The sequence below is a fragment of the Monodelphis domestica genome, chromosome 1, assembly GCF_027887165.1.
Source record: "Monodelphis domestica isolate mMonDom1 chromosome 1, mMonDom1.pri, whole genome shotgun sequence".
Classification (NCBI taxonomy): domain Eukaryota; kingdom Metazoa; phylum Chordata; class Mammalia; order Didelphimorphia; family Didelphidae; genus Monodelphis; species Monodelphis domestica.
The window spans coordinates 405,594,941-405,609,345 of NC_077227.1; the positions used below are offsets into that span (position 1 = coordinate 405,594,941).

Here is a 14,405-nt window from a genome sequence, read left to right on the forward strand (position 1 = left end):
TTTTGTTCCTATAGTTCCTGTGTTTGTCTCAGCAGATAGATTCCTAAGTATTTTATATATTCTAGGATGATTTTAAATGTATTTTCTCTTTCTAATTCTTGCTGCTGAGATGTGTTGGAAATATTTAGAAATGCTGATGACTTATGTGGGTTTATTTTGTATCCTGCAACTTTGCTAAAGTTGTTGATTATTTCCACTAGCTTTTTAGTTGATTCTCTAGGATTCTTTAAGTAGACCATCATATCATCTGCAAAGAGAGAAGGCTTGGTCTCCTCATTGCCTATTTTTCTTTTTCTTCTCTAATTGCTACAGCTAGTGTTTCTAGTACAATGTTAAATAATAAAGGTGAAAATGGACATTCTTGTTTCACTCCTGATCTTATTGAGAATGCTTCTAGTTTATCCCCATTGCAGATGATGTTTGCTTATGGTTTTAGATACATACTATTCATTATTTTTAGGAAAGGCCCTTCTATTCCTATACTTTGCAGTGTTTTTAATAGGAATGAGTGTTGTATTTTGTCAAAGGCTTTTCCTGTATCTTTTAAGATACTCATGTGATTTTTGTTGTTTTACTTATTGATATGGTCAATTATGTGAAAAGTTTTCCTAATATTGAACCATCCTTGCATTCCTGGTATAAATCCTACCTGATCATAATGAATAACCCTCGTGATCATTTGCAGGAGTCTTTTTTGCTAGTATTCTCCCCATCTCAATTAATAAGATCATTGTAGTCACACCTCACCTAGCATTTTGTTTCAAAGCTGAATTATTCACCTAACATTGATTATTGTGTAGTTTTATATTTATGTGTGTTGTCTTCTTCTACTAGACTTTAAGCCCCTGAGAGTAATAATTGTGTCTTGCCTAAATTTAATATTCTCTTAAAGTACCCAATATCATTTAATGTTTGTTGAATTGAAGCTCTGGCAGGTCCTACTGAGTTGGAAAGACTTCAAGTATAGGTACAGTAATAAACTGCCTATTTACCTCCTAAGTATCTTCGTTACAGTTAGAAAATATGTTACTATGTGCTCCTTTCTAAGTTCAAGTTTGTTGTCTGTCTGTCTCGACTTTTTCAGTTCAACAATTATTTATTAACTTGTTATGTGCAAGGTTCTGTCCTAGGATATTCAGCCCAGACCCCACTCTCTAGGAGCTTATACTCTAATAGGGCAGATAGGGGGAATGACAAGGGAGATGGATGCAAATCATCATGATATTGTTTAGTACAAAGGAAAAGGCCAAGCAAGCAATGTACTTTTGAGAAATTTGATGGGGAGAGAATAGAAAGGCGAAGGCCAGCACATTGATGGTGTTTGGAGAGTAATGATGATAAAAAAAATAGCCAACATTTATATAATCCTTACTGTATACTGGCACTGTTCTAAGCTAAGTGCTTTTTTTTTTTTTAACCAATATCTTATTTGATCCACACAGCAATATTGGGTGGTAGCTGATAGTATTATCCCCATTTTACAGATTAGGAAACTGAAGCAAACAAATAAAGTGACTTGCCTGAGGCTACGTAGCTGGAAAATGTCTAAGGCTGCAGTTGAACTCAGGTCTTCCCGAGTCCAGGCATAGAACTTTGACCACTGTGCCACTTTAGCTGGCCCAAGTAATATGATATGAAAGTATGAAAAAGGGATGCACAAGTAGGTGGGCTGACAGATGGTGATAGAAGTCTTTGAATGCAAACAGATTATATGTATTCAGAGAGGGAAGAGTTAAAGAGGACTGTGGTTTCAATCCTGTATGTCTGGGAATGGGACAGAATCATCAAAAGTGACAGCTGTTGGAGGGAGGGGCAGTTTTTGGTAGGAATTGAGAGAGATGATGAATTTAGTTTTGGATGTGTTGAGCTGGAATTTTAAGCAGCACAACTGGATGAAGATATTCTATAGGCATTTCAGTTCTAGGATGAGGTCAAAGGTGAAGCTGTGATAATTGAAGCCATGGAAGCAGAAGAGATTTAATGTAGAAAGAACACAGAACCAAGGGCAGAACCTTAGGGGGCTGCCATATGTAATCAATGGAAAGATATTTCTACTTTGTAGTTTTAGGTATTTACTTCCTATAACTTTTATATACATAAGTTTGGTGGTTTTAAAGCATTTTTTTTTTCCTTTCAGGGATCCTTTTTCTGAGTTGTTGTTGGGGTTATTACAGGGCCCTTCTCTTTACACCACCATTTTTGAAATCTGCCTTCCTCCCTGGGTGCTATTTTAGTTGTCAGACTGCTTATTTTCATTCATCTGTTAGATTATCTGGATTTCAGAATCCTTGATAGGATCAATACTAAGAAAGCTAGCTTTTTTGTTTGTTTTATTTTGTTTTTAAAGACGGAAGGAGAGATGAAGAGATCTAGGAAAAGCACAAAGGTTTGCTGAGGTGATATTTTAAAATGAAGGTAGTGCAGCCAAAAAAAAAATTGTGGTTGGGGTCCTAGAGATTAAGAACCATTGAAAGAAGAAAACCATTGTATAAGGAAGCCAGAGAATCAAGTAGAATAGGGTGGGAGACTAGAAATAATTCTAGGGTACATGCACATATAAATAACTGAGAGGAGTCTGGAAACATTGCCTTGGAAAGTGTGTGTCTTAAGATGTTGCAATATGCACTAGAAATGAAATGAGAATCTTATGCTCTATATTGGTTCAAATATACATATAGTGTTTTCCCAAATCTGATTTATACGAAACCTGTGAACTCTAATTATTTTCTGATTGGTTTTGATTTGCACAGGTTCTAGTCTTCCCTAGCACAGTGCTTTATTTACAGGCAGTGCTTAATAAAAACTTTTGACTTCATTCATTAATTCTTTCATCTTACAATTTATCTTCACTCCTTAATAGGGCTGAGATCTTTTTTTCTATGTGGTTGGGCTATTTCTGGACAGACAGACATATTCTGTGCATATGTTTATTTATATATATATATATATATATATATATATATATATATATATATATATATATATATATATATATATATATACACACAGCAATCCTCTAACAGTTTTCTTTCTCCCTGTCTGCTGCCCTTCCTTTTTCATTTTTTCCTTCCTCTCCAATTGTGTTTCCCAGAAAGTACATATGTTTTATACAGCAATTTTCTGTAATTCCATTAACAGCATCTCCAGGTGCTTTATGGTGACATAGAGAAATTGGTAGGCATTCAGAAACTATAATAGCAAAGTATAAGCCCTGGCTGGTCCTACCAAGGTAGAGAGGTTTCAAGTATAGTTTCAGTGCCAAAATCATTCTCTAAAAGATAAGTAGTTAAAAGATATAAGCAAACAGTTCTAAAAAGAATTGCAAATTATTAACAGCCATGTGAAAGAATATTCCAGATCACTGATAATAAAAGAAATGGAAATCACAATATGTCCTAGGTTTTACTTCACAACCTGCAAATTGTCAGATATAACAAAAGATAGGAATAGTAAATTTTGGACTTGTGATTAGCACCACTAGTGCATTGTTGGTGGATTAGTACAACCATTTTGAAAAGCAATTTGGAATTATGCAAGTAAAATGACCAAAATATCCATGTGCTTTGATCCAGATATTCTGTTATTAGATCTCAAGGTAGCTATTGATAAGAAAATTCCCACATACCAAAATATTTCTAGCAACACTTTTTGTGAAACAAGTAGAAACAAAAGTAGATAGCCATCAGTTGAGGAATAGCTTTGTGGCACATGTGAATAAATGTGGTACATGAATGTAATAGAATATTACTGTGCTGCAAGAAATGGTGGAGAGATCTAGTTGAACTGATGGAGAGTGAAGTAAGCAATTAAAAAACCCAATAAAAACAATGACTTACAGTGATATGAATGGAAAGGCAAAGCATACAACACACACACACACACACACACACACACACACACAAATAAAAAGTGAATGTTTCAAAACTAAAGAATGATTATGATTAGTAAGAATAGATATAGAAAGACATATGTAGCTATGTCTTTCTATATATAGATATAGATAGTACCAAGTCCTTTGAAGAGGGAAAAGGCCACAAGTGTTGTACTTTGGACATATTTTCTTTCTTCTTGCATGTATCAATAAGTTATTGTTAAGTCTTTAAAAATGTTATTTGTTATATGGGATGGCTCTCTGGCATGGAAGCAGGGAAGGATACTAGAAAATCATAATGTAATGATGCAAAAACACACACAAAAAAATACTTATTTTTTCAAAAAGTGCCATTTCAGTGATACTCTGTATATGTCTTTAGAAGATAGCATGGCTTAGTTCAGAGTCTCACTACCAGGTGCCTGTTTTTAGATACAGTAACTCATGTAGCCAGTCTTCTAAGGAGTAGATCTGTGTTGATGAAGTGGATAGATGGATAACAAAATAATTGCTCTTTTTTGAAGCACTGATTTTGAAGCACTGAAGTAATTTTTGTATAGCTAATTTTTTCACTGTCTGCCTGCATTATTAGTTTTCCTTCCAAATATATTTATATATGTTTATATATATGTATATAAATATATATATATATATGCTCTTTTGTGTGTATAAGGTTACTCAGTTATTTTTTCTTTGTCTTTGGAGATTTGAGAGTTAGTCTGAGTAAAGACCAAGGAATGCCTTCACAGAGTGGGGAAGGGTTTAGTGATACCTTTGTGGGTGAGAGATTGGGGGAGAATATTTATATATAGGAAAATTAAGATTGTATAATTTTTTTAAAGTTCCCCAGTCACTTAACAACGAATGAAACAAAAATGCACTTATAGACAAAGAAGGGAAATAGTGGCATCAGGTGCATCAGGGGATCTGGTACTAGAAGATGTTACTCATTGCCACTGATTGAAACAAGGTTGTAGCTACTTTTTTTCCCCATAAAAAACATTTATTCAATACCTTACAGATATCTCATGTAATTCTCACAGCAAATTTTTAAGTACTTGCTACTGTGTAAATGGAACTATCCTCCTTTGTTTATTTTAACTTAATCAAGAACTTGGAGTGTCCCTCCTTTCACACTTAGTCAAACACTTGAAGAACCTTTAACTAGAAAAGGAAATTAACACCCTCAAAGACTGGATCCCACAAGCCCTGCTCCCCTGGGCAGTGCCAGGCAAATTAAGTAACTATGATTGGTTCCTGAGATGTGATAGACGAACCCACAATGATAGGAAGTAGAAACCAGAGAGATAGGAAGTGATGTGAGAAAAGGGCTATAAAAGGGGAGACTGTCCTGGGTTGGAGGGATTCTCCTGCATTGGTGTCTCTGCAGTGTATTTCATTCTGTGTAGGAGATTCTGCATTGGTGACTTAGGGTATTTAGCATAGGGTATTTAGCTAGGCAATGTTTTCTACTTCCTACATTTCCCCTTTACTATCTCTACTTTGCTGCAATAAAGCTACTAAAGCTACTAAAGTCTCATGACTTGAGTTAATTTTTATAAATGGCAACCACAACAACTTTTTTTTAATAATATTTTATTTGATCATTTCCAAGCATTATTCATTAAATACAAAGATCATTTTCTTTTCCTCCCCCCCACCCCCCATAGCCGACGCGTGATTCCACTGGGTATCACATGTGTTCTTGATTCGAACCCATTGTCATGCACAACAACTTTTAATAACTCTTATATTTGACCAAAACCAATTTTAACTCTTATAGTACTATTATCTTCATTTTACACAGTTGAAGGAAACTGAAGCAGAAGGAGTTTGTGACTTGCCCAGAGTCACACAGATCATGTGTCTAAGGATGAATTTGAACCCAGGAACTTTTTAATTCAGTTCTTCCTGTCTCCAAGTGTAACATACTACTTGCAGATATCAGTTTTTCTTAAACTTTTTATTTATTTAAAAACTTATTTCCTGGCTTAGTAATTTTTCTAAGACAAAAGGGGAAGGGTTAGGCAAATGGGGTTAAATGACTTATCTAGGTACTAATGCATTGCTGGTAGATTTGTGAATTAATTCAGCCATTCTGGAAGGTAATATGGAATTATGCTCAAAGGGTTTTTAAAAGAATGCATACCCTTTGATCCAGCAATACCACTACTAGGTTGTACCCCCAAAGAGATAAGGAAAAATATTTGTACAAAAATATTCACAGCCACACTCTTTGTGGTGGCAAAAAATTGGAAAATGAAGGGTTGTCCTTCGATTGGGGAATGGCTGAACAAATTGTGATATCTGATGGTTATGGAATACTATTGTGCTGTAAGGAATAATGATCTGGAGGATTTCTGTATGAACTGGGAGAATCTCAGTGAACTGATGCAGAGTGAAATGAGCAGAACCAGGAGAACATTGTACACAGAAAGTAAAACATTGTGAAACAATCCAATGTAATGGACTGTACTACTAGTAGCAATGCAACAGGCCAGGACATTCCTGAAGGACTTAAGGGAAAGAATGCTAACCACATTGAGAGAAAGAACCATGGGAGTAGAAATGCAAAAGCAAAACATATAACATCACTTATCACATGTATATATGGGTATGTGGCTTGGGGCTTAGGCTTTAAAAATTGCTCTATAACAAAAATGAATAATATGGAAATAGGTTTCAAGTGATAGCATTTGTATAACCCAGTAGAATTGCTAGTTGGATCTGGGAGGGGAGAGGGAAGAGAAGAGAGAAAGAAAACAAATCATGTAAACATGGAAAAATACTTAAAAATTAAAATAAAAAATGACTTTTCCAGGATCACATGACTAGGAAATGTCTGAAGTCAGATTTGAATTCATGTCCTCCTGACTCCAGGCCTGGCACTGAGCCATCTAACTGCCCCAGATCTCAGTATTCTTTAAGATAGCTGCCACAAAAAAGAAGGTTCAGAAATGCTGGGTTTAATTAAAATTTGTTCCCTCAAGTCTTACCCCAATGCAAAGCACTTAAAAAAAGAAAAGTGTCCTTGGAGCAAAATAGGTATAGTGTTGTGTTTTGTTTTGTTTTTTAAAGAACAAAGGAGAAGGAAAACAGAAGAATTACATTGTCAGTTTCCTTGAAAATGTTGACATGAGGCTTATTACTTTTGCTGTAAAACCCTGTTCCAGTTAGAGAGAGAAGAAACTACTGTGCTCCCGAGGGATGTGTTACAGAGGCATCTTTTGGTTGTGTAGCAAAAATGTAGTGAACCTGTCTCAGTTATTAACTGAAAGCAAAAAAGGCAAAGAGAACTCAGCCCTTCCATTCTCAGCATTACAAAGGTTTTGTTGTTGTTGTTCTGAAATGATTGTATTGTTTTTGTTAACCTGCAAAAATCTCTGATAGAAAAAACTAATAAAGTAGATATGTTATACATAAAGTAAATCTTTCCTATCATCTTGAATTGTCAGAGCACATAGGTTAATGTTGAGAAGTCCTTTTTAACCTGGGTTGTATATTTCTTGTTTGATTTTTTTTTGTGGAGTCTTATTTTGAATAAGGCACAAACAAGCCAGGTTGCTGTATTGAATTTTTTTGTCATGTTTTCCTTTAAAAAAAAAATATATATATATATATGTATATCAGGGGTCTCTTCATTTCTAGGCCCCCATCCCCCAGGATTCAGGTGCACAAGGAAAATAGTAATCCAAACTCTTTGTAGTGAGTCATTTTTCCTGATGGGACTGTATACAATTTTGTGCTCCAAGCTGTGCACACAGGTCTGTTTGTTGTTCCAACAACAACAAATGTTGCCTTTCTTCTAACTTCCCCTCCCCCCAAGCTGAATAGCTCTCTTCTCTTCTGGATGGATAGTAATAGTTTGCACCTGTTAGCTAGGAATCAGGAAAACCCTTCATAAACACAAAGTAATCCTTCCAACAGCCCTCAAGGTTGGCTTAGCCATTTCACAAATGGGAAACTGTGATGGCTGTGAGGCAGAGTTACTGAATCCAGATTTCATGGAAAGTAGATGATTTAAGGTGTATTCGTTTGGACCTAACTATTTTTCTTGACAAGGAACCTTAATTCCCAGTAAAGGTTTATAGGAGGCAAATCAAGTTAATGGAGAACCCACTGGTAGAGTGGGTCAGAAGCTGGAGTATTTTTCCAGCTCTACTTGTAGATATCTGTGGTTCAGTCCAACTGAACTTCTTGTGTCACCTACCTGGGAAATGTTGTGTTTTGAAATCCTAAAATGAAAGGTACCTTTTATTTGTAAACTTTAAAAGATGCATGTTGTGCATTGAATAAGGCTCATCTCAGGTTGTTATCTCTACTTCTTGAATATTAGTCAACTGTGAGACATGGTAACTTCATAGTAATGGATATAAAAAACAAAGTTGTGATTCATTGCAGACTATGGTATACTTAGAACTAACTAGTTAGAAAAGAAATGAACTTTTTCTCCTTCCAAAAGTATACTAGGAAAGAAAATGGGCATCTGTGAAATGTTTCCCTGAGATATTTTTCTAATCACCACAAGTCATATATATAGGCTGGTATCTGAAATGGTAATTGAATGAAAGACAGCTTGACTTAGACTAGACAAGACTAAGATAAACTGCTTGTCCTCTAGTAGAATAAATATTTCAGATAAAGTCAACCCCTGATAGCCCAGCCAAACAGCTATTGATCCCTAAAAGCCTGAACTTAAGTCTAATAAATATTCCAGAGTTCACTTCTCTGCAGGTTGTCTAAATTATGATCAATATGCAATTATTGCTCCCTTAAATGTTCCTTATATTGCCCCCTTAAATGTTCCTTATATTGCTTCCTTGGAAAAGGGCTTTTTAAAGATGTTTTATTTTTTTGCAGATTTACTTTGGCCAGAAAAATGACAGAAACTATGCTAGATGAGTAGTTTTCATTTTAGTACATACAATAATTTTATGTTGTTCATAGAGTGTGGTCTGAATGCATGGGGAACATGTAACTAAAACTATCCTATTTGTGATAGATACTCATTTCAAGTGGTTTCTGGCCACACAGAAGAACAGTGAGGACAGTGGGGATAGAGTATACCAATTTCTCAATTTTTGTTCATATGATTATTATCTCCCTTCAATAATTACCTGAGGGAAATGATAGTATTTTAGCTCATATCAAGTTAAATGCTAAAGCATAGTTGCATATGGGACACATTAATATATCTAGCTTCAAGTTGGGGTTTTAGTTGTATTGTATCTTGGAGCCTGTAGTTTTTTTTTTTCCTAGATCAGAACTTGGTTCCGTCCTATACTAAAGTTTGGAAGCTCAAGAATTCATATAATAGTGGTCTTGAAAGAATCCTGGAGATCTTCTAATTTAACTCCTATATAAAATTTCATAGAAAGGGAAGTTACTTATTCAATGTAACAAATATAGTTTGTGGCAATTCTGTGATCTAGTGCTCTTTTCACTATATACAGCTGCTTTCTCACTGCTGATGGTGATATGAGGGTGTTGGCTGATGATTTTAATCAATCCATTTTGGATTAATAAGGGGAAATTAGGTCCATTCTTTAGATGGGGCAGGGGGTGGGGTCAACTATCATGACCTCTCACAAATTGCCTTGTTGACTCACCTCCTGAGACAGAATATTCTATGTCCTGGCCTTGTTTGGCATGTGTCAAAAAGAGCAATTTTGCCATTCTGGAAGACAATTTGGAGCTATGCCCAAAGGGCTATAAAACTTTGCATACCCTTTGATCTAGTAATGCCACTACTGGGTCTATATCTCAGAGAGAGAATAAAAATGGGGAAAGGACCTACTTATACAAAAGTACATATAGCAGCTCTTTTTGTGGTGGCAAAGAATTGGAAACTGAGATGTCCATCAATTAGGGAATGACTGAACAAATTGTGGGACATGTTAGTGATGGAATACTATTGTGCTATAAGAAATGTTAAGCAAGATGATTTCAGAAAAGGCTGGAAAGATCTGCAGGAACTGATGCAGAGTGAAATAAACAGAACTGGGGAAACATTGTACACAATAACAGCAATATTAGACAGTGGTTATCTATGAAAACTTGGCTACTCTCAGCAGTGTGATGATCTAGGACAATCCTGAAAGACTTATGATGGAGAATGCTATCCACCTCCAGGGAAAGAACTGTTGGAATTGTCTTTCACATCAGTGTTTTTATTTTGGGGTTTTGGTTATGTATAAATTTAGTCTTGCAACAGTGACAAATATTGAAGTATGTTTTGCATGACAATAAAAATAGGATTAAAAAGCATAAAAATAAAAGGAAGAAAAAAGAGCCGTTTTGTAGTAGAAAAACCTTGGACTACATTCCAGTTTTGCCACATGGTGGCTGCTTGATTTTAGAATCTGGCATTGATGAGCTTAGTTTTCTGATTGGTAAAATAATTATTATAATATATGTCGCCTGTAGGGCTATTGAAAAGAAGAAATGAAATATTTGTAAACTTTGAAATGGCAGCATGCTGTATCAGCATTGTTACAAGAGACTAGGTCCTAAAGGTAGGTTGAACCTTCCTTAACTAAGTTTTCTCTCTGACTACTCCAACTCCTCCTGTGAGTTAGATCATTTAACGTTTAAATGTGTGCTTCACTACATGGATGAGCTTGTGATTTCCTGGATATAGATATTTGCTCCAGCAGTACAGATCATGACCTAAACACATCTTCTTAAACTGTGGGGCTCTTATCGATGGAGCCACTTGTTTTCTTGAATGTTATGTGAGTATTGTGGAGTGTGTGTTATCTCTCAGTTACTCCTCAGTCCACATGACTGGCTCCTCTTGTTTTCCAGCTCTCCTATATCCTTTTCTTAACTAATCATAATTCCTTGTTGGTCAAGTGTTACTGACCACCTATACCCTTTACTTTTTGAGTTGCTTTCAACTTAGTCCTTCAAAGATGGTAGCATTCTTTCAGTCATCTTCCTGGTTTGCTGGAAGGTCAGATGATTTGCAGAATCATTCTGTGAACCTTGTTGAGGCCACTGTCACTTTGATTAGAGGATGAAGTAAGTGCTGTTAAATAACCTTCTTTAAGCCATTTTTATATGGTCTCTTCAGACTGATTTCTTTTTCCTTGCCTTACAAGAACCCTTTCTTTTTCTAGGGAAAAGAAGATTTCTCGAAGTAGTGCCCTGAAGGTATTGGATCATGCCATGATTGGACCTGAGGGTACTGACAACTGCCATAAATTTGTTGACATCTTAGGTTTGCGAACCATCTTCCCTCTCTTTATGAAATCTCCCAAGAAAATCAAGAAAGTAGGAACTACAGAAAAGGAACATGAAGGTAAGATAAGGCTAGAGCCTATGATAATAGTGTGGAGAACATGACATCCTTAATAGCAGAAACATTTTCATTCTATCTTTGTATTTATAGTGTCTAACACAGTACTTTATACATAGTAAAACTTAATAAGTGCTCATTGAATGGGTTTGGGTTAAAATGGGTTAAAAACAAATGGACTTTTATTTGAGCGAAGGAAAGTTAACAGTGAAGCAGTCTGATTTTTGACTACCCATTCAATGTGCATGAAAAATCCACCCAGAAGCATAATTCAATGAAGAACATTGTCTTCAAGTCAAGAAATGTAAAGTTTCATCTCAATTTCTCTCCTACCTGACTGCGTAGCCTCTAGCATGGTACATCACCTCTCTGTGCCTCACTTTCCTTATCTGTAAAATTAGGGAGTTGAGACTAGATGTATGATGTATCGATAGTTGAGATAACAACTATTTCATACTTGCCTGAGGCCTGATGGTTTTCCTTGTGGCCTGTTAATAAGTCTGTGTCTGGGAGTTTTGTTTTCTTAGCTATAATTTGTACCTGGGTGTCTGTCTGATGGAAGACCCTTTTGAAAAGAGTTATGAGGTGGTAACAAATGTCACCTCCAAAGTGGTACTTTCATGGATTTCTACATTGAAGTATGATTCAACTAACATCAGGAATTGAAGGAATAAACTATTTATAGCCTAAGTTCTCCTTTTTATGGTTCTCTTCCCCAATGGAACACACTCCTTGCAAAATGCTTCCATGAATTGCAGTCATGCTCTGAGACACCACTACTAGAGTACTTACTGTAGGGCCAGTCCCTTTCTGCCACAATCTATAAGGATAAAAATTTAAAAGCATTGGCAGTAGTATTTGAAGCCTGTGCCAAATGACTCTAGGACATTTTGGTTATTGGTACAGTGAAATGAATGGAAGGGTGGAGGCAGGGATAAACATGACAGTAGGGATTATGGCATTAAAATATAAATTGTGGCCATTGGACCTTTTTAAAACAAGGAGATCATGAGAATCTGAAATTCTTAGACATAAGTATAGGATTTTAAAAGATAGAAGAAACCTAGTCATCATCTATTCAAATTTTATCTCTTTACAGAGAAGGAAATTGAGGCCTAAAGAGTTTTATTGATTTACCCAAGAAATGTCAGAATCAGAATTTCTCCTCAGGTCTTTTTGACTCTAAATACTTTGCTTTTTTCACTGTTCTTTGTTGTATCACATAATGTAAAGATGTTTGAATTATATTGATGAGTCCTGTAGCACAATGAGAAGTCTTAGGGTCTTTAATTACAATATTTGTGAAAGTGACCATTAAGGAGTATGTTCTAGGTTAATGGAGTTGATCTTTTATAATAATTTCTTTTTACTGACAATGATTCAAGGATGTTTTGATTAATAGAAAATTGTTTTAAGTGCACATACTCACATCCAAAGTAGACAAAAATACATCATATTAACTGGTTTCTGTTGCTTTGAGTTGGAAGTCAGTCCAGAATTGGTACCCTTTTCTATCCCAGCACCTCATTAGCATCGACATTCTTCAAGTGCCTACTGTGTAAAAGTCTCTGTATAAGCATTAGGTAAGGGTACAAAGGAAAAAGACAGATAAGACAGGGTCCCTATCCTCAGTGGTTTTATAGAATGTGAATAAGAAAACATACACAAAGGGTAGCTAGGTCACTCAGTGACTCAACTAGGATTGGAGAAGGGAGATTCTGGGTTCAAATATGGCCTTTGATACTTCCTAACTGTGTGACCCTAGGCCTATCACTTAACTCCAATTGCCTAGCCCTTACTGCTGCCCTGCCTTGGAACTAATACTTAGTTTTTTAGAAAAAATAAGCATAAACAAAGGGATAGAAAGATCTAGATGATGGAAAATATCCTGGGATATAATGGAACAGGTACTGTGTTTGAGAATCAGAGGATTTGATTTGGCTCGGCTAATTAATTTCACCTTAGGCAAGTCAACTGCGCTCTTCAAATCTATTTCCTTCTGACTAAAGTGAGGGAATTAGACTAGAAAATTGACTACAAAATGGTGAATTTCTTTTGACCACTGCAACTCATGAAATTGTTTAATAAAATATGAAGGAGTCATTGATGGAAGCATCCACCTGGATAAACTAGAGATTTTAGAAAGTATTTGATGTTGAAGTAATAGGTTTGACACTATAAGGATGGGGGACAGGGCAGGGGTATTCAAGTAGACATAAAAGATATATAGACCTCAAGGAATATATAGAAACATATATGAAAGAGAGGATAATAAAATAATGCAGTTCATGTATAATCAAGGAGTGGCTTGTGTGGCACAGACAATCTATATTCTAGAAATTTAGAAAAGATACTGGTAGGGGACTTCCGGGTAAACATGGCGGCAATCTAGACGTGAATTGCTTCCTCTCCCCCACACCAAACGAAATAGACTACCTCAAAAGAGCATAAAAATCATCTTTAAAAGATCGGAGGGACTCTCCCGCAGGCCACAGCAACAAAGGTATGTAGGGTTTGAACATTTCCCACAGTAAGAGGGAGAGAAAGCTCGCAGCCAAGCGTGAGCTGAGCTACCCTCCCCCCACCTCACCTATGGAACCGGAGTAGGAACCAGCTCACTCACTGGAGATGGCGAGTGAGTGAGGAAAGTCTCTGCAGTGAGTGGGGAGCACTCCAGGGTCCTTGGGATCTAACGAGGACTCCCAGGGAACTACCCTTTAGAGCGGTTTCACTGGAGAACGCGCAGACCGCTGGGGCTCTTGCAAATTGCGAATTCTAGAAACGGGCTGAGGCAAAATCTCCGCTCCTCATGGGGGGGGGGGGGAGGTGTGGTCCTCAGGAACTGACAAGATCTACCAGGGAACCACCCCGTGGAGTGGTTTTACAGGAGAAGTCTGCGTGCATGGGAGAGAAGAGACCACAGACCACGTGGGCAGGCGCGCAAACAAACTGCAGAGGCTGGGAAGAACTATCCTGAGACAAAAACATCAAAATCTGCCCATCTCACTCAGATTTCTGACTAAAAAAGAAAGGGAAAACCACCAAAGGGATGGCCCAGAGTGCCCAAGATAAACCCTCCAAGAAGAAAGGGAAAAAAGTGACTATTGAAAATATTTCTGGAGGGAAAACGCAGGCTACAGAGGGAAAAGAGGATGAAATGCAAACAAAATCAAAATACGTCCCCCAAAATGGAAATTATCCAAAAGCTCTGGAAGAACTCAAAATGGAGCTTAT

The 14,405-nt window shown here is 36.5% G+C and overlaps 1 protein-coding gene and 1 long non-coding RNA gene across 5 annotated transcripts in view; one reads left to right on the forward strand and one right to left on the reverse strand.

Moving 5' to 3' along the window:
• The window catches only part of CTNNBL1 (catenin beta like 1), a 230,545-nt gene that overhangs the window by 123,498 nt on the left and 92,642 nt on the right, over window positions 1–14,405 (forward strand). For both annotated transcript variants that reach the window (XM_007474361.2, XM_007474362.3), the window contains one exon: window positions 10,993–11,174. In XM_007474361.2, coding sequence (XP_007474423.1) covers window positions 10,993–11,174 — 182 coding nt within the window. The remainder of the gene's footprint in view (window positions 1–10,992; window positions 11,175–14,405) is intronic.
• LOC103096362 (uncharacterized) overlaps window positions 1–14,405 on the reverse strand; it is a 117,970-nt gene that overhangs the window by 55,508 nt on the left and 48,057 nt on the right. Inside the window, exon 2 of one of the 3 annotated variants that reach the window (XR_008915227.1) lies at window positions 12,601–12,725. The exons of the other annotated variants lie outside the window; for them this stretch is intronic. This is a non-coding gene — a long non-coding RNA (uncharacterized LOC103096362). The remainder of the gene's footprint in view (window positions 1–12,600; window positions 12,726–14,405) is intronic. 3 annotated transcript variants of the gene reach the window in all.